Here is a 19,028-nt window from a genome sequence, read left to right as displayed (position 1 = left end):
AAGGTTCTTGAGGTGGGGGATGCAGGGTAGGGGGTTTTAGAGCTGAGACCCTGCCTCAGCCCAGCAGAGCCCAGTCCCACCCTAAATCCCACCTGTGAGACCTCAATGCCCCATGTACCCATCTCACTTGCCCAGGCCCCCAGGCATGAAACTGTCTCTTGGGCCAGCCGTTGACTCTGGCCTAAAAGGGTCCTGCAAGCCACAGCTGCACTGGACAGATCCCCCAGGACTGGGGTCATCTCCACTGCCAGTGTCATCTGGGCCAGGTGCCCTGCCAACCGGGGGCAAAGGTCAAAGGATCACTGGGAGGTCACAGCAGGGTAGCAACTAAGTAGGGCACTTTCATGGTCTCTGTACTTAGTAGCGCCACAGTATCACAGTGGCTTGGGACGCCTGGGTGGCTCAGTTGGTTGGGCAGCTGCCTTCGGCTCAGGTCATGATCCCAGCGTCCTGGGATCGAGTCCCACATCGGGCTCCTTGCTCAGCAGGGAGCCTGCTTCTCCCTCTGCCTCTGCCTGCCATTCTGTCTGCCTGTGCTTGCTCTCTCCCCCTCTCTCTCTCTGATAAATAAAAAAAATTAAAAAAAAAAAAGTATCACAGTGGCTTAAGGATCTCAGGGGGCGAATAGGGGTAATAGCAGCCACTGAACAAGAGGTGTGAAGGAGCTGAGGGGTATGGGTGGGGTGTCACCTCCTGTACACTGGCCTCCAGGCCTCGGGAGTATTCGTTTTGCCGCCTGCAGCCCTCGCTCTGCAGCCCTCATGTGACTTCTCACCTCAGCCAGCACCCCCTGAACATCCAGGGCTTGGTCCTTGGCCCTAGCTGTCCCCTCCCTGAAGGGTGCAGATGATCAGTTGGGCATCCCTTTCCTCCCCACCCTCTGACCTCTGCCTCCATCCTCCTGGCCCTTCACCTGCTCTCCTGGGCCTGATAGAGGATGCCTTCAGCTCTGGGCAGTTCCTGTGGTGTCTGGTGCAGGGAGGGCACCCTGGATCTGAACCCGCAGGAGGGCAAGGCCCACTGCCCCACTTTGGGGAAGGGGCACCACCAGCCCACACCATGCCACCAGCTCCACACTCACAGCACCTGCACCTTCATCTGGGGTAGGAATCTCGATGTGAACTCTGACCTCTGACCCAACAAACCCTGATCCTGACCTCTCATACCCTGCCTCTGACATGACTACCTGGTGTGCTGGGGGCTAACAAGAGCCAGGTGTTAGGGGCACCTGGGTGGCTCAGTGGGTTAAGCCTCTGCCGTCGGCTCAGGTCATGATCTCAGGGTCCTGGGATCGAGACTCGCATCGGGTTCTCTGCTCATCAGGGGGCCTGCTTCCTCCTCTCTCACTGCCTGCCTGTCTGCCTACTTGTGATCTCTCTCTGTCAAATAAAATAATAATAATAAGAGAGCCAGGTGTTAAATTTTCAGGAATTTTGTGACTCAGCTTGTAATTGGTAGGTAGAGTAAAATCAGCGGTGGTGGATTTACTTACACCATGGAAACTGGCAAACACTACATATCAATTCCCTCTGACCTCCAGCCAACTATTAAGTATTTGCCAGGGGACTAGTACTCCCACCTGACCCCTGGTCAGGCCTTATGAGTAGTCCTCATTCTGGAAGGAGTATCATAGCAGTGTCCCAGATGCCCACCTGTCCCTGCCTTCAGCTGTGAACACACACACAACAAGCAGACGGGTACCCAGGAGGAAAGGCTGGGATCTGCACATGCTTGCACATGGGCTAGGGTGGCCACACCCCAGTGCCCCCTTGCCTGAAGCCTTGTCTCCAGGGCCTGGATTCCTGTGGTGCTTGCCATGGCCTGGATTTGCTGCAGCTGGTAGGGGTGGGTCAGATGTGGAATGTGTCTCCTGCAGTCCTATGGCCAAGCTATGGTTCCCTATAACTCCCCCCTTAGCTCCCATTCATGGCCCCAGTGGCTCTATACTGGTTGCTGATGCTGCTCGAAGGGCATGGCAGCTATGCCCAGGCTATCGGAAGAGTTATAGGAAGCAAGCAGAGCCTACTGGGCAATGCGCAGGGTCCCAGGACAAGAGGGAAAAGCACAGGGTCCAGGAACACAGGCCAGCCCAGATCCCCAACCCCTGCATTCCTGCCAACCAGAAGGTGATCCGGTGAGAAACGCGTGTCCCAAATCCCCTATTGCCCTACACCCAGGTTACTGCTAGAAGAGAGTCCTTGCCTCTGCAGAATCCCTATAGCAATCCATATCTCCACCCACCACTCCAGCTTTGACTAGGAGTCTCAGAAGCTGTGGATCCAATCTGGACCCTGTTGACCAGCTTCTGTTTCAGCTCCCATACAGCTGTCCCTGTCCCTGGCTGGCCCATCTCCTGCAGCAACTGCTCTGTCCACCGCCAGGCCTCTCAGGACTTTCCCAGGATGCTGTCTTGTTCTCTAAATGTGGCCACAAGCTGGGCTCCAAGCAGGGCCTCCTGGGAAAGCAGGGCAGTTGAGGAGACCTGGGCCGCAGCATCTGCAGGGGACGGCAGGGATGGATAGAGGGGAGACTCTGGGCTCCATTGGCTGAGGCAGGGCCAATCAGCCTTCTGGGCTCCCCAGGTACATAAGCAAGGACACCTAGTCCGTTCCTTCTGCACCAGCCTAGCCCCTACCCTCACCTGCCCACCCACCCTACCATTAGGCCCCACCTTGGGCTCCTGCAGCCCTTTTGGGCCAGGCCAAACCCTTGACTCAGTCTAGCTCCTGGGATAAATCTTCCAGTCGTCCACAATGCCTCCTAACCCATGGCTCTCTTTCTACCACAAAATGCCCTGTGGCCCACAGCGTGTGTACCAACACAGTCACTTTCCTCCTGCAGGAAGATGGAGGTATCAGCCTGACCAGAGATATAATGTCCTTTATGACTCCTCACTCAAGAAAACCCACCTGACTCCCAAACTCAGGACTCAGACAGGCCAACCTGAGACCCTGTGAAATCCCTAGCCCTGAGAAGCTAGCTGGAGACCTCCTCCTACTGACCCAAGACCCCTTGCCTGAATCCAGCTACCCACTCTGTAGGTTGCTCCAGAGTGCCCAAAACAGGGGAAGAAGATTCCAGGAGAATCTGTGCCTGCTGGAGTGTCCCCTCCAGGGCCCCGCAGGTGTCTAACTTGCCCCCAGCCAGGTATCCCGTGGTGTAGGGAGGTGACCTTCCAGGCCACAATTTCCAGCTGCAGCTGGAGCAGAGTTAGACATAGGTTCCAGGAGGTGAAACAGGCAGGGCAGGACATGCAGCATGGGAAGCCACCTCTGGAGCCATGGACACATGCCTGGCACCTCATCCCTGAGATGCCCTCTTTGCATAAGCAGGCGCTGTGTGTAGCTCACAGCTGGGTGAGATGGAACCCTGTGAGTCACAGGCACAGGCTGCCGGGCAGAGACGGGCCAGGCAGGGAGCAGGCAGCACTTGCCCTAGCCTTGCCTCCAAGGCAGCCCCGGAGAACAGCGTGAGAGGGAGGGTGCATACAAGCCTTTGCCTAAGTCACTGCTCAGAACGCCATGGGCACTGGCATCTTCCCTGGCCCCAGAGGTTACATGGCAGGGCAGCCTCTGGGCAGGGAAGCAGCACAATGCTCTGGAAGCTCTGTCATCCAGTCACGGGGCAGTTGGGGCAAAGGACTGGCAGATGGGTTTAGAAAAGAGCCACCTGCTGTGTGCCCTCTGAGTGCCCACCTGGCCTGGCCAACAGCTGTTTTCATAAACATTTCTTTGAGTTTTGGGACAAACAGCAATAAATGTGCTGTGCTCTCCCCCAGGAAAGCCCCGCCGCTCTCCTGTTCTCCATACGAGAGAAGAGTCACCCCTGATGGTGTGGATCATGGGACTGGCCTTCTCACCTCTGCATTCCTGCTCTGCGTCACCCTAGTACTCATGCTGACACCTGGAGCACGAGCAGCCCCCAAATCCCACCCAGCAGGTGCACTGACCCATGACCTGAGTAGGAACACTGATCCTCCTCTGGGCCAGGGAGAAAGACACAGGTATTCAGAGGCAGTGTATGCACACCAAGCACAGAGTCTTCTCCCTGCCCAATTCCTGCCCCAGGCAACACCCACAATGATGCCTGGCTGAAGGCTCCTCCCTTTCCAGCTTCCTCTTGCCTGACCTCCTTGGCCAGCCCCCGCCTTCCCACATGGCCAGCCTCCCACAGACCCTCTGGGTTCTCAACTCTTGTCCTGCTGTTCTTTGCTTCTCTGTGTCCTGATCTGAATCCCCCGCTGTCTCCATACCTTCACTCTCATGCCTCCTTCACCCTGACTCCCACCGTCTCTTTGCTCAAGACCAAGAACCCACACTTCAGGCCTCATTTCATTTGTTCGCTGACCACTCTCCTCCTGGAAACTCTTGCTCACAGTGGCTTCCCCTTCTGCCTGCATCAGCTCTTAATCCCCACCCTTTACCTGTGTCTCCTCAGCCTCCCCACCCAACCCCTGCCATGTTCATTCCTCTTGCTGGGACCCATTCACGATCGGTCACCCATGCACTAGCACACGGCTGCATGGGGGGGTGGTCAGGTGTGTGTGGTCTCATGTCTGCTTACACCAAGTCCCACCACTACCTTACAGTTGATGTCACACAAAACCAGAGACTCACACAGCTGTTCACAGCTACACCCCCCCCCCACCCAGTGCTGGTGGCCATGTGAACCCTCACACCAGGCACAAGTAACACCTTGTCAGAGACACACACACCTTCACTCACACCTGGGCACTGCCACAAGCCATGTGCAATGTGGCCTCACTCAGTGGGTGACATGCCAGCTGCACAGTGTGTTGTGCATGGCAGTCGCAGGGCTCACAGCCCCGGGGTCCCCTCAGGTTCCAGAAGAGGGGGGCACAGTGGCTACAGTCCCGCCCCAGTGTGTGTGGGCAGTAAGAGCACAGCCCGCTGACCTGGTCGCAAAAGCAGGCTTCAGCCTGAGAGGTGCACCATGCTGGGACAGTGTCCCAGGGGTCACAGCTGCAGCTGTGAAGAGGAAGAGGAAGGATCTGAGGAAGGAGAACCCCACCTGCCTTGGAATGTTCTCACCCATCCTAGCCACACACTCACGCCAGCAGCCCCCAGGATGCAGAACACTGCCATGGAAGCCAGGCCTGCAGTGGGCACAGTGGCAACTGGCAAGGCTGCCTGGCATGTGCACTGCCCACTCACAGGGCTACAGATGGTACCAGTGGCCCCTCGGTGTGGCAGTGACACTCTGCGGGCAATGACAGGGCCATCAAGCCACAAGGAGAAAGGAGATGGTTGTTCCCAGACCCCACTGCAGCCAGTGGGCCCGAAGCCATGTTCCAGACATGCGGCGGTCACAGGTACGACCAATGATATTAGGGCAGGGGCACTGCCCACCTGGTGGGGCGCACTCAGTACACAGGGAACCCTTGGGGTGGCACTCACATGCTGGCAGGAGAAAGAGCAAGATAAGTTGAGCCTCACGGTGCTTCCTGCACCCCCCACGCTGCAGGCCCCTCAAGCCAGGGCTGCATACTCACCAGGGCCACCCCCGTGGAGCGGGGCCGAGATGCTGCAGGCAAGGCAGGCACGAACCTCAGGCATGGTGCTGGGGAGGCCAGTCTTGGCTGCCTCCATGCTGCCTGCCTTGTGAAGTTCCTATAAGTGCCCCGTGGTCCCAAGGTCCACAGATCTCAGCCCAGGCAACTCCATCACACAGTCTAGTAGGAGGGTGGAGGATGGCAAGAAGAGAGCAGTGAGCCCAGCCTCACTCACCGACACCTACTAATTACCCTTCCTTACAGTGGATCTCACAGCCCCTTCCTGCCCCTTTTCCTAGTTCTCTTCTGAGTCTGTTTCTCCTTCCTGCCCAACGGCTCCCATCTAGTCCAGGCAATGCCACCTCTCGGTCAGAATCACCACAGCAGCCTCCCCCTAATAATCCATTCTCCCCCACGAATCTTCCTTGTTCAAGACCCTGCCATGGCTCCCCACTGCCCCACAATAAAGGTTAAGCCCCTCTCCTGGCGCATAGGTTCTTGGAGGTCTGGTGGCTGCCTGTTCTCCTCCTGTCCTTGGCATGGGCTTTGTGGCTGCCTGGATCAGCCTCCTTACACTGTCTATCCACCTGTCTCAATTCTCTTGGTGCAATTCCAGGCCTCTGTGATGCTTACTCCCCAGCTCTACGACATCCACATCACTCTGCTATAATTTGTCTCCCCCAGATGCGGGGTGGAGCCCGTAGGACCTCACAGAATCCAGAAGGATAGTGCTCCCCTCATGTCTCTGCGCCTCCTTGGTCCTCCATAGTTGCAGAATCACGGAGTAGCGTGTCCCTGGTTCAAAGCAGAAAGGTCTGGATAAAACCACAGGTCTGCAGGGAGCAGGGAAGGTGGGGTAAGGAGGCTGTGATCATGTGGCCCCAGGGGTGTCCCATTTCTGATGCCTTCAGTATTTCATCCTATGACCCATGCAAAAAAGACCAACTTCTTAACTCTTGCTGTTTTACCTTCAGTCCCTGTTTTGATTGCTCTACGACATGATGAGATTCCAGATTGGAGATTTTCCACTTTGAGTGTTGTTTCAAATGTGTTGGTAGCATAATGGAGTTTTGCTATTGGGGGTTTTAGGGTCCTGCCTACCTGTGTGCATAGGTGAAGGCCACCTGGAACAGCTGCTGTGAGTGCAGATGGGCACAGTGGGTGCTCCTGGGCAGGGCCTGAGCACAAACACAGACTAATGCCTGTCAGTCTTCGGTGCCTGCGGTTAGGGGTCAGCAGTCATAGAGCTGCCCCTGCCTCCCACCCAGAATCACCCATTCACCTGCTTGGTACCTATGTCATGGACCTTGGTTTCATAGCGCAGGATAATGTCATACTGCGAGGCACACGGCACTGTGGGCGCCAGCAGAGAGAGGCCAGTCCCATCAACCATATCTACAAACCCCAAGGCAGTCTGCAAAAGCAGGGGCTCCTCTGGGGCCTGGATGTGAGACACAGACTCCCAGAACCAGATCACCCCAGACCTGGACCTCAGGACTTAGGTTCCCATTACCCCAAGACCTTAGGGAGGTCTTGGGACCATATCGTCAGGCCTTGTGCCCCATCCCTACTAAGACCCTAGCAACCTATGACCCCACTCTCTTCTTCATACTCCTCACTTTGGGCAGCTGGGTGCTATAATAGGCTTGCCTAGCAGGGTGGCGAGCACACCGAGGGTCATGCTGTCTCCAAAGTCGTGGCCAGAGCCAACCAGGAGAGGTCCCTGAGGTTTGTGTACAGTGGGCAGGAGCAGGCCAGGGGGTTCCCTGGGGGCAAGCCAGGTGTCAGGGTCCTCCAACATTCTGGCCCTCTCTTCTCCCACATTACCCTGAAAATATGGGTTCTAAAACACCAAATTTCTGACCATGACTTTCTCACCTTCCTAATCTTACTGAGCCTTTTATTCCAACTGGTTCTCTCTATACACTCCCTCCCTCCCCTGAAAACCAAGTCTGAGCCTTGGTTTCCCCCTTGCCCCTACCCCTCCCAGCTACTCACAGGTGACTGGGGGTTAGCTGGCTGGAGGCCCTGGCAAAGCTCAGCTTCAGCAGTGGCTTGGTCAAGAGCATCACAGAAGTGCCCAGATTAGAGCTCATGGCAGTGGCAGCCCCGGAGGGTGGCACAGGCAGAGGCCCTCCCCAGCAGAACACCTGAGCAAGCACGGGGGGAGGGACAGTCAACTCTTGATTCTTAACACCTGATCCCAATTCCCAGGCCCTGCCTTATGTACCTGTTGCTGTAGGCACCCCCAAAGTCACAGTCACAGGACCAGCAGCCTAGAGAGTCACTGCTCAGACCCCAGAACTTGGGTTGTAAGAGAGAGCAAGTAGCTGGGAAAAGGACAGGAAGATCTGGAGCCTGGGGGGGGGGGTCATATACTGGGACTGCATGTTGCAGGAGGAAAGGGTATAAGCACAGAGCTTGACTGCTTCTCTGCTTACTGCTGAGAGAGGGTGAGGAGACCCCAGTATACTACATAAGTACTTCATAAGAGGTAAAATGAGGACACTGCAGGGGTTGAAGTAAAAGTTAAACAAAGGATTTACATTCAAGGAGAGGCAAAAAAGGATGGAACTGTTTCTTGGCCTGAGTTCCCTCAAACATGTTTGTTGCAAAACACCTTTAAACCCAGTGCTTTAAACCAATACTGTTGTAACTTGTTCTATCGCTTTTCCTTTTTAGGCTCCCAAAGCTCCCACCGGAGGGCATATGCTGGTTCAGCTAGCTGAGGTTGCATTGACCCTGATGACCATCAGGGAGTCAAACCAACCCGTGTGCAAGGCTCAGTCTATAGTCACACTGATTATAGCCTTATACGAATCAGCTTCTAGAAGCTCAGAGCCAAAGACCAAGGTCAAATCAGAACGTGGGTCAAAGCTTACCAGACAACTGCTACAGTCCCATCCAGAGACAAAGCGTTTTCAGTGACAGGCACTGCTGGAGGAATCACAGGCATGAGTGCCACAGACCTGGCCCTGGGGGTCACATCTGCAGGCTGGGGCACAGGGCTCTCAGGGTGCTATTGGGACTGCTACAGGGGTAGGCACATGCATGTGTTATTAGGGCAATGATTGGGGTGGGGAGAGCAAGGACATGGGGTTTGGGGTCCACTCCCAGAGTAACTCACACTGACAACCTCCTGGGTGGGTAGGGCTGAGGCCAGAGTGATCAGGGTGGCAGAAGTCACAGCACTGGCGCCAGACATGAAATTTGCAGTGACACTGCCTAGAGAAGAGGCCACAGGTTTCATCTGGGCATCACACAAACCATCTCCCAGGGTCCTTACAGGGTCACAGTCACAGGTTGGATCATGGGTCAGAGGTGAGGACAGAGTTAGGTCAGAAGTCACCATGGAGCTAAAGGATCAGGGTCAGAGTTGGGACTGGGGATTTGAGGGCTCACGTTTGCAAGAGTGAAGGGAACGGGGATCCTGGGATCCCCGGGCAGGGTGAATCTGCCCCAGTTCCTGGGATCTCGGTAGAAGAGCTGGCAGAGCTCACAGCGGAGCTCAGCTGTGTTGTGCTAATATGTGTCACACACACGTCCACTCACATTGCCAGATGCCAGATACAAGAGCATGTCAAAGTGACAACTGCCAGCATGCCCACTCCACTTGCATTCTAGGGCAGAACAAGGAAGGTGAATATGGAGTGGGCTGGCCAGGGCAAGTATGGCCAGGCAGAGAGGGCATAGCACCTACTCTGGCAAGTGTGAGGCTGCCCAGGCTCTGCTGCACACCATGGGTGGTCCTGGTACAGGTCCTGGCAGTGCTCACAGTGGGTACCAACTGTGTGGTGGTGGCAGAGGAGGAGGGCAGGGTGAATCTGCCCCAGTCCCCTGAGCTTGCCCACTCCTTCAGTCACAGGATGCCCCTCTCGTGGTGCTCACCATGCCTTTCACATTGGCTTGGGTCCCAGCTGTGGGCTTATACGCAGAGGCCTGGGCATGGCACAGGGAGCTGCCTCTCGCCATGAGCTCATAAAGGGCATAGTAGTAGAAGGGGTGTCCCTTTAGGCCTCCCAGCGGTCACCTAGTTTGTGCAGTTTGGGGAAGTTCACATGAAGTTTGTCACACACAGGAGCCCTGGAGACACAGACCTGGTTGGGGGCGGGGGGAGGGGGTCTCAGGTACACTGGGGATCATTCCTCTACGTTGGGATGGAAGGGGGAGGAATGGGATATGGTCTTGTCTCTCTGTGTCACTACAGACACCTCCTCCAGCATTCATGCTGTGGCATGCCCCCATTCCTGCTCCTCTGAGCATACCATCTCAGGATGACTACAGCCTAATGGTGATTATTCCTTCTGCACAGCTCCCGCTCTGGTATCACTCCTGAGCTGAGACCGGACCATCCCACTGCTTCCTGGACACCCCATCCTGGAATCACTAGATAGCTGAAACCTACTTCCCCAGTGCAATAAAGCATTCCATTCCCCAGCCCACCATCAAACCCACAAATCAGTTTATCATTCGGCCAAACCATCTATGGTATTAGTTCGCTTATTTATCCACTGTTTTTCTCACTTACATGTCAGCTACAAGAAGACCGATACCTTGTCTATCTGCTCCCTGCTGAGCACTGCTCAGTACAGATACTTGGCACACCACAGAGCTCAATGGGCACTTGCTCAATGTACACATGGGAGAGATGGGTCCATGGTTTCTTTCTGCTCTATAGCTTATGAGCCAAGGTTATCTCTTGTACTGCTCCTTTGCCAGATGTGTCTCTCAGAAGAGCAACAGCTGCTTGGAACCTAGCATGGGGACTTGGTGAGCAGTTGGTAATAACCAGTCAAGGTGGATGGAGAGTGCAGAGAAAAAGCTAGTTTTGAATATGTCCTGCTCTGGTACTGACCTGACCAGACTCTGGGCTCTTCTACTGGATTTTGGTTATTTGTCTTGTCTTTCAAGACTCCTACCTTACAAGAAAGATGTTACAACCCAGAGACGCCCTGGCGCCACCTAGAGGCAGCTGCAGAGCTGCAGGGTACTAATAAGGCCCAGATGATGAATCAGGGCAGGGCAACACCAAGGGACCAGGATGGGGGCGGTGATGGAGGCTCATAAAAGGAACAGTTGAGGTTCAGTGATAGGTGCAGTGATGGGGTACATTGTTGGGGGCTGGCAAAGAAAAGTAGTAATGAGATCTGCAATGGGGCCCCACATAGGAGTTATGATGGGGCAGAGATGGAAACAGCTACACATAGAACCTATTCACTGGGCATAGGTATGGGGAACAGTGATGGGACAGGAACAGAGGGCCATAACAGGGCCCACAATAGGGAACCATGATGGGGCAGAGCTGAAGAATGATTCTGGGTTGCCTGCCATCCCTGCCCCACTGTGTACACACAGGACCTCCCCCCCCCCCCGTCCCGCCCCAGTATCTGGCTGTCCTAACATGTAAGGAGTACAGGATTGGCTCTGGGGACGATTACCCTGAATCTTGGGGTTGTTTGGGTCTTCCACCAGAATGGCTAGGTCCAGAACTTCTGAAAACTACCTGAGAGAAGAAAGCAAACCTGAGCCTCTGGCTTCACCCCAGGGCCCAACCCCCCCTTCCTCTGGGTCTGACCTCGCCCTCGGTGGAAGGCTTGATGCCAGAGCAATGCTGGTCACAAACAAGGTCACTGACTCTGTGGCCAGGAGGAGCAGAAAGGATCCCAGGAAGAACGCCTGAGAAGCTGTAGGCAAAGAATCAGTACACATGTCAGGAGTGGCCGTGGTCCACTGAGCGTTCCAGGAGCAGAGGTGCTGGGCAGAATGTCTGGGGAGAGGAGGGGATCCTTGGGTCACCAGGGGCAAACATCACTGGTGGCCACCATGTCAGAAGGCACAGAGCAAGCCTTCTGGCTGGGGCATTGGAATACCTTGAAAGTCATGGTGAGATGGATAAAGTAGAAGGCACTCTCTGGGTCTAGCTGGATGGTGGCATTCTCAACACCTACAACCACAAGGCTTGTCGGAGTGACCAGGCCCTGACCCTAGACCTGCACACATGGGCACATGGGTACCCTCACCACTCTCTGCCTACCACCAGATCTTGTTGCTGTCACGACCACCACTCCAGATCACATTCTCAATGCTATGGCCTCCATGGTCCCAAGAGTCACAAAAGAAGCAATTATCAGATTCCTGGGGAACGCCTAAGGAGAATGACAAGAGGTACGTGGCCGGCCTCCAATTCCAAAACTGGGGAGCAAAGTCCTCCCCTGCAAGCCCCCAGCAATGACCTGAAGCCCCACAAGTCCAAACCTGCCCAGAAAAACCCAGAGATACCATCTCCAGAGCCCTCACACTCCTCCCCACCTGCAGGTGACTGATAAATTCTGGCCACGGTCAACCAATCAAGTTGCCAGCAGGTAGTTAGCAGCTGCCCCTTGAGCAGCCAGGTGGGGGTAGTGTCTGTTGCCTCTCCCGCAATTGTTCTGAGAGCTGGACTGGGAAGGACAGGGTCTGAGTAGAGATCCTAGGGGGTAACCCTCACCTCACTCTGCCCCATAGGGAGGCCTGGAGAGTTCTTCTCCCCCTCTGGATGGCTCTCAGGGAAACAGGCAACCTCTAACCCCCCCGTGGCAGCAGTAGCAGAACTGAAAGGAGTACTAGACTGCAAAGGAGGAGGCCTAGCCTGGCTGGGGTTCCTGGGCCATGGGAGCTGGAATCAGGCCTGGGAGGAAGAGGCAAGCAGGCTGCCCTTGAGGAGCAGGGTGTGGCCCCATATGCACAAGGTAGATGAAAGCAGGACTGCCAGACGACAAAGAGCATGCAGGGCTGTGAAGCCACGGGCAGGCTCAGAGCAAGGGGGTTGCCAGAGCCTGGGAACCAAGGGAGGCCATGCCCTATTAATGGCACCCACCAGAATCAGAAGAAAAGGTAGGGAAGAGGTACCAAAAAGCAAGCAAAACTTCTCTACAGGTCTGCCATCCAATGCAGCTGGCGCTAGTGAGGCCAGGGTTCAGACTAACCCCCAGAGACAGAGATCCAATTCTCATTCAAATGAGGCTCCCCCCACCCCTGAAAGGCTACTGGTCTCTAGGAGCCTCTGGGGAATGTGTCCCCCTCCCTGCCAGCCCCAGCCATTGCCTTTCAGTTGGACAGACAGGGAAGTTCTGGCAGATGGGCTGGGGGCTAGTTTTTTTCAGGGGCCCAGCCCCCTCTCCAAAGCCGGACTGAAACACACACAGGCCCCTGTCAGGAAGCTTGATAAGGCTGGACCTGGGAACAGTGTGCTTGGGACTCAGGTAGAAATCAATGCTGATGGGGCAAAGCAGTTAGAGAAACTCTCCTGGTTCAGCTAAAACAGTACCTGACTCATCCAAGGAGAAAATTCTGCAGTCAGTGAGGACAGACTCAATGGCTGAACAACCCAGAGCCTTGGCCTTGACTCAACCCCCAAACTGTTGCCACCAGCTGGGTAAGTTGAGACTAGAAGGGCAGACAGAGCAGGCTAGGAGACAAGGCCAGGCTGTCTGAATGGCCCCTGGGGAGCCATACTACAAACATCCCCTTGCCTGGCCTAGAAACCTGCTGGCTGCCGTGTTCCCCACACAGCCACCTTCTGTCCTTTTGCACAGGGCCTGCCTGGATAACAAACCAGTGTAGCCCAAAGGGGAGGTGTGTCACCTGTGAGTGGCTCTGCCCCTGTCCTCAGGGGCTACTTCTCACACTTCTAGAGGCCAGCACCTCCAGAGGAGCCTGGGAGCTGCTCTTCCCACTCACATCGACCACCCGTCTCAGGCCACCAGGACCCCCTTTGGCAGCCCTATTCTTGGGACCACTCTTCCTAGATGCTCAAGCTGGCCTACCAGCAGCTACAAACAAAAAAGACCATGAAGGGTAGGCCAGGAGACTGGAAGGTGGAAAGGTATAAAACGTGATAGATGGAACAGTGGAGATACAACTTGAAGAATAACAAATCACAGTGCATCGCGCCATGAGAACACCCTTCCCACCCACCCATACCACCCCGCATCCTCCAGTCTCTGAAAGGAGAATGGTGGCTCAGAGCCCTGGAGAGGCACCTGGAGTCCTTGGGTTGTAGAATCCATGGGCATTGCACACTGTGCCACTGGCCACACAGACAACTGGGCTCAGTTTCCCCAAACATAACTTTACGAAGGAATCAGGGTGCTGAGTATGGCAGCAATGGCTGGAGATGTATTACAGGGGACAGGTTCACATGGAGGATCCGCTGAGCCCGCTGCCGCACCTCATCGTCCGAAGACCGCCTGTCCACCTTGATGGCCCGGAATTTCAGCAGCTTTGCTGTTCCAGGCCCTAGCCATGCCTTAGGGGATCGGGGCCCAAGTCGTGTTCTTTTCCGGGGAGGAAGATCCTTTGACTCCTCAGCCCTTTTTCTCTTCTGCCCCACAGTCTCTGGGCGGCTTTTTGGGCCCCTCCTTGCAGTCCTGGCCTGAACAGACCCTTTTGGCCTGCCCCTGCTCCTGGGCTGGGTCCGAGCCATCTTGGCCTTGGCCTGTACCACCTTGGTCTTGGCCCGCACTGCTTTGGCCTTGGCCCGCACTGCTTTGGCCTTGGCCCGCACTGCCTTGGCCTTAGCCCTCACTGCCTTGGCTTTGGCCTTGATCTGTGCTGCCTTGGCCTTGGCCCTGATCCGTGCTGCTTTGGCCCTGGCCCTGATCTGTGCTGCCTTGGCTTTTGCCCGAGCCTTGGCAGCTTTGGCCTGTGTTCGAGCCACCTTGGCCTGGGCAGCTTTGGCTGGTGTTCGAGCTGACTTGGCCTGGGATGTTTTTGTGCCCAGGGCAGAGCCACCTTTCATTCGTAGGCCACTGAGGGACCCGGTGGCCTTGTAGGTCTTGTTCCGGGGTATAGTGCCTTGTTGGGGTCTGGCCCTGGGGCCTCTGTGAGTCAGATTCTTAGGGCCCTTGCCTGTGGCTTTTCTGGGAGCTTTGGGCCGACAGTTACCCTGTCTCTTCCCTGGACCTCTGCGCAGCTTCAGGGGAGAGTCAGCAAGTGAGAGCTGCAGTGACTGTGCCTTGTGCTTGGCACCCAGGCAGGGCATGGGAGCCTTTAGTGGAACCAGGGCCTCAAGGACAACAGAGAGCCGCATAGCAGGGTAGACACCTGGATAGAGGTGGGTGGGGAAGCCCACTGCTGCACCCCGGGCACGGCTGGCACTTGACTGCTTTAGAGAGCTCAGCAGCAGGTTGGTGGTAGCATGCTTGGAAAGGGCTGGTGTGGATGCTTTGGCCAGCCTTCCAGATAGTGGCATAGGAAGCAGCGTGGCCCGGCCTGCAGGCAGCCGCATAGCAGTTCGGGGAGCACTGGCTGGAGGTGATGTGGCAGCGGGGGTGGGGGCACGGGCTTGCAGCTTCGTCTGGCTTGGGGGGTTGGCTGTACATGAACTATAGCCATAGACATCACCGCTGCGAAGGATGGTGGGTTGGAAGCCATCATCCCGCAGGCCCTGCAGGAAGGCTACAAGCTGGGCCTCTGTGGCACTGAGATCCTGGCTCATAGGGTTAAAGACAAGCAGCGCCTCCTCCAGGGCCTTCTTCCCTGCCGTGGAGATCCGCGACCAGGAGTGCACAGCTTTCTCCTCCACATGCTGCACCACGCTCATGGCATTAGGCACTGCAGATCGGCCTGGGTATCCACAAACCAGCGATCGGCACCTCCAAGACAAGAGGAAAAGAATCAATAAGAACGGCACCGAGGGGCACCTGGCTGGCTGTTGGTGGAGCATGCTTCTCTTGATCTTGGGGTCGTGAATTCAAGACCCATGTTGAGTGCAGAGATTACTTACAAAAAATGGTAATACTTCAGATATATTGCATTAAAGAAAAGATATCATTACACAAAAACAAAAACAAAAAACAAAAACAAAAACCCAGCACTGAGATAAGGAGTGAGGCAGGTAGATAAGTCCATCAGCGCTTCTCCATCAGGCATTCTCCATGATAACAACTATCCATACAAAGGGCCTGGCCAGAGTGAGCCACTGCTTGGGGCAAAACCCTGGTCTCCTGAACTCCTGGCAGAGTGAGGACTGGGTCAGCAGGGGGTACCCACATGGGTCAGAGGCAGTTCCTTCAAGAAAAATGTCCAGAAGCTCATGAGAGCCATCCAAACTGCTGTTGGGTCCCTGGAAGATTTGGGCTTGGTTGGCCCATTTTAATTCAATTCTCCATTTTCTAAGGCCAGAAACCTGGGATTAGACTAAACCCTGGGAATGCAGGTATGTCTTCAAGGGAGCCCTATACAGAAGGCAAGAAAGAGACCATCAAAGTTCTTGGGAGTACACACTGGCACCCAGCCCAGCTTGCCAGAGTCAGAGAAAGATTCCTAGGAGAGGCAACACCTTGATGGGACAAAACTGAGGAATGGAACTCCAGATGGAAATGGAGCAAAGAGGGGAAGAACTTGTGCAATGGCTTGGAAATGAGAAATAGTAAGGCACATTTAATGTGTGTGAGTGGAGTCCGTGGTCAGAGCTCTGAGGTCTAGATGGAAAAACAGTTAAAGGCAGGACAACATGAGCCTTGAAGTCATGACCATCCCTGTTACCCCAGCTGCTGCTGTTCAGGTGTTCGGGAGGGAGGGGTGAACCTCCGACTACCAGAAGTTTTGCTTTCAGAGTCCCCAGACAGGCTCAGAGGTCTGATCCTGGCACTGTAATTGTGGAGAATAACCCCAAAGCAAGAGTAAGACTCTCCTTCAACAGAAACTAAGAAGATACGCAGCAGGTATAAAACACACATGTCTGAGCCATCAACCAGCCAGCCTGGGGGACAGGCAGCCAGACCAAGAGCCCAAGGTATGGCAGCCAAAGGCTCCAACAAGATGGTTAATAAGGTGGACACTAGAAATTTGAGCTGTCCTAACTAGGGTCTGGAGGCTGCAGACCTCAGTACAGCCCAGATGGGAGTTGTCTGGGAATACCCAACTTGTCCCTGACTTTTTCTCTGAAGAAGCTGTGCGCTGTCAGTCAGGACTAATGTCTAATACCCAACCCAACACCGAGGGTTCCCAAAGGGAGCTCCCCAGCTGTACTGAAGCATTAAAAGATCAGCTGGGATCAGGCAGGTCCCTGGGGCCAGGAGGCGCGTCTGTGCAGCTTCTTCCTACCGCCCTAATGGAGCAGAGGAAGTTTTCAGAATCCCCTGGAGGAAGTGCCCTGGGGCTCTTTGTTTGGAAACATTCTCGGATCCTCAGGTGTCTCGGGCACTTCCTCTCTCCAGAGGCCATCTCCAAGCACAATTTTTGCACATGACTTTAGTTCTTTTATTATTTTTTCTCCAGGGGGTGTAGTTCCCAGGACTGTGAACTGTTGAATAGGGAGGAGCCTGTTTCCCCGCAGGCACAGATATTGGGGGTGAACTGGGGGCTCTTCCGCCCAGGTCGGTCTAGACTCTTGAAGGGTCTTCTGGGCCTTCCAAGAGGCTCCGGAAACAGGCTGCAGTCTGGCCCCTGATTTCCCTTCACACGTGCCCCAGGGGCCGACAGAGAAGTTGATGAAAGATGGGGGACGGGAGAGGCCTCATCCAAGGGGGACCGGGTTGGGGCAGATCAGTGCCATTGGCCTGGGAGTCTGTGTCCCTGGGGCCTGAGCCGCGGATAGGAGCAGGGATCTTGGAGGCAGCAAAACGCGAGGGGCGGGCGGGGCTGGCGGGGCTGGCGGGGCTGGCGGGGCGAGCCCGACCGGGTCGCTCAGCCCCAGGGTGGGGTCGCTGGGCAAGGGATAGGGAGGTGGGGGGAATCTTGGCCAGGCCGGTGGAGGGCGCGGGTCTCGAAAGAGCCGGCCGCCCGGCCCATCCGCCCCGTCGCCTCGCGGACGGCCCCTCCGCGGCGCGGCTAGGCCCATGGCCCCAACCTACCGGCGCCGCCGCGGGGACCCAGGACGCGCCTCTGCGCCGCCTCCGCTGCTCCAACATGGCCGCCCGCTGCGCACCGGAAGTGCGCGGCACTTCCGCTTCCGGGACCTGGCCCGCCCCAGTGACCCTTGACCCCCCGAGACCCCGTTTCCCCCAAAGTCTAGGGACAGAGCAGGTGGGTACCAAGGAAGGCTTCCTGGAGGAGGTGGCAGCGGGAAAGTCTCTAAATCCATCCGGACCTGTGCAGAAGTCTGAAGAGCAGAGGTGTACTCAGACTTGTCCCAGACAGGGCTGCTAGCACTGGATTAGGGCCTGACACCCCCTTTGAGGGACCTGGTAGTGCATCAACATCTGGGAGGAATTCCCTGCAAGCTCCAAGCCCTCCTCCAGGCTCTGGTCCTCCCACAGCCACAGACAGGGCCTACCTCTGTCCCAAGTTCCTGACCAGAAGGAGAGAGAAATGCCCCTTGCTTGCCTGGGAGTGTTGCAGGGGTATCTCCTCAATGGCAGCAGGCCCTCCACTCTTCCCAAGAATGAGGCTTGCATGTGCGATGAAAGGTTGATGTACACACACATGCTGCACACAATCCCAAAGCTGGGCATATCCAATCTGAGAGTCCTAGCATACCAGTGTACTTGCCTAGGAATATGTGCATGGGTGTGGTGGGAGAACCCTTGCCCAGCCTCAGCCCCTTCAATGGCAGGAAGTCCTGCCTCCAGTCTTAACTCTGTCCAGAATGCTTGTCCTTTTGCCTAGGAGACTGGGACCTCAGTCTTGCTACCTGTACCCTGGGGTCAGCAGAGGGCTGGTGGTTACAGGGCCCACTGCCCAAGCAGCATCAGATGTGAGAACACAGATCGAAATGAGCCCTTTAAGTCCAAGAGGTCAGATTCTGACCATAGGCCCCTCTTTGCACCTCCCACCCCCATCCAAGTCCAGGCTGGGAGCCAGCACAGAAGCTCTGGTTTCAAGATGAGATAATGGGGACATATGCTTTTCAGTCAGAGCCTGAACTAGGAGGCAGAAATATTGCCACAACACTTGGATCCTGATATGTACAATGGTGCCATATTTGGTAGCTGAGGGGTAGGTGAAAGCCTGTGGATGGGTGGGTGGATGCTTCATTTAGGGAGTGGTTAATAGCTTTTCTCCCTCCCTGTATGACCTCATTATCCTCAGGCTTGTTCTACATTTCTGCTGATTTCAAAGAGTCTGGACACCCCTGAAGAGAAACACCCAAAACACCCTAGGCTTCATCTGGTAACTCTGAGCTTCCCAGGACCTCAGCACTGATAGGAGGTCCTCAGTACCTTTGAGCATAGCCAAGGTGTCCAACAGTAAAATGCAAACTCTCTTCTTCCTTTGGGGTCCGTGCTTCTAACCCTTCATTCTGTTAGAAAGAAGGGAAATGTGGAGTCCCAAGGTTCAGGGTCTCCTGGAACAATCAGGAAGTCCCACCTTAGTATGCCCAGTCCTCAACTGTGGGTGAATCCAGTATCTGACCCATCTATGGTTGAGAATTAGCTGCCACTCTCAAGACCAATATCACCTCATTTTCTGTGCCAGTTGTCTTCCACAGCTTCTCCAAAGCCAGCAGTGTTGACCTCCCATGTTTAGGGTGAGGCCAGGACTGTGTAAACAGAAGCCAGTCCCATGAAGAGTCAGAGCCAAGCTTCCAGGG

The 19,028-nt window shown here is 55.5% G+C and overlaps 1 protein-coding gene across 1 annotated transcript; it reads right to left on the bottom strand.

Moving 5' to 3' along the window:
• Positions 1-13,362: 13,362 nt before the first annotated feature.
• Positions 13,363-17,456, bottom strand: CCDC71 (coiled-coil domain containing 71). Its single transcript, XM_045080188.1, has 2 exons — positions 17,350-17,456; positions 13,363-15,147 (listed from the first exon to the last, which is right to left on the bottom strand). Exon 2 carries the CDS (start codon positions 15,093-15,095, stop codon positions 13,635-13,637), a length of 1,461 nt encoding a protein of 486 aa, XP_044936123.1. The 5' UTR covers positions 15,096-15,147; positions 17,350-17,456; the 3' UTR covers positions 13,363-13,634.
• Between the last annotated feature and the right edge of the window lie 1,572 nt (positions 17,457-19,028).

This window comes from Mustela putorius, unplaced genomic scaffold (genome assembly GCF_011764305.1).
Source record: "Mustela putorius furo isolate JIRA1106 unplaced genomic scaffold, ASM1176430v1.1 tig00000095_pilon_pilon_pilon, whole genome shotgun sequence".
Classification (NCBI taxonomy): Eukaryota; Metazoa; Chordata; class Mammalia; order Carnivora; family Mustelidae; genus Mustela; species Mustela putorius.
Note: the sequence above shows the minus strand (reverse complement) of the source record. Positions and strands in the feature narration are given on the sequence as shown.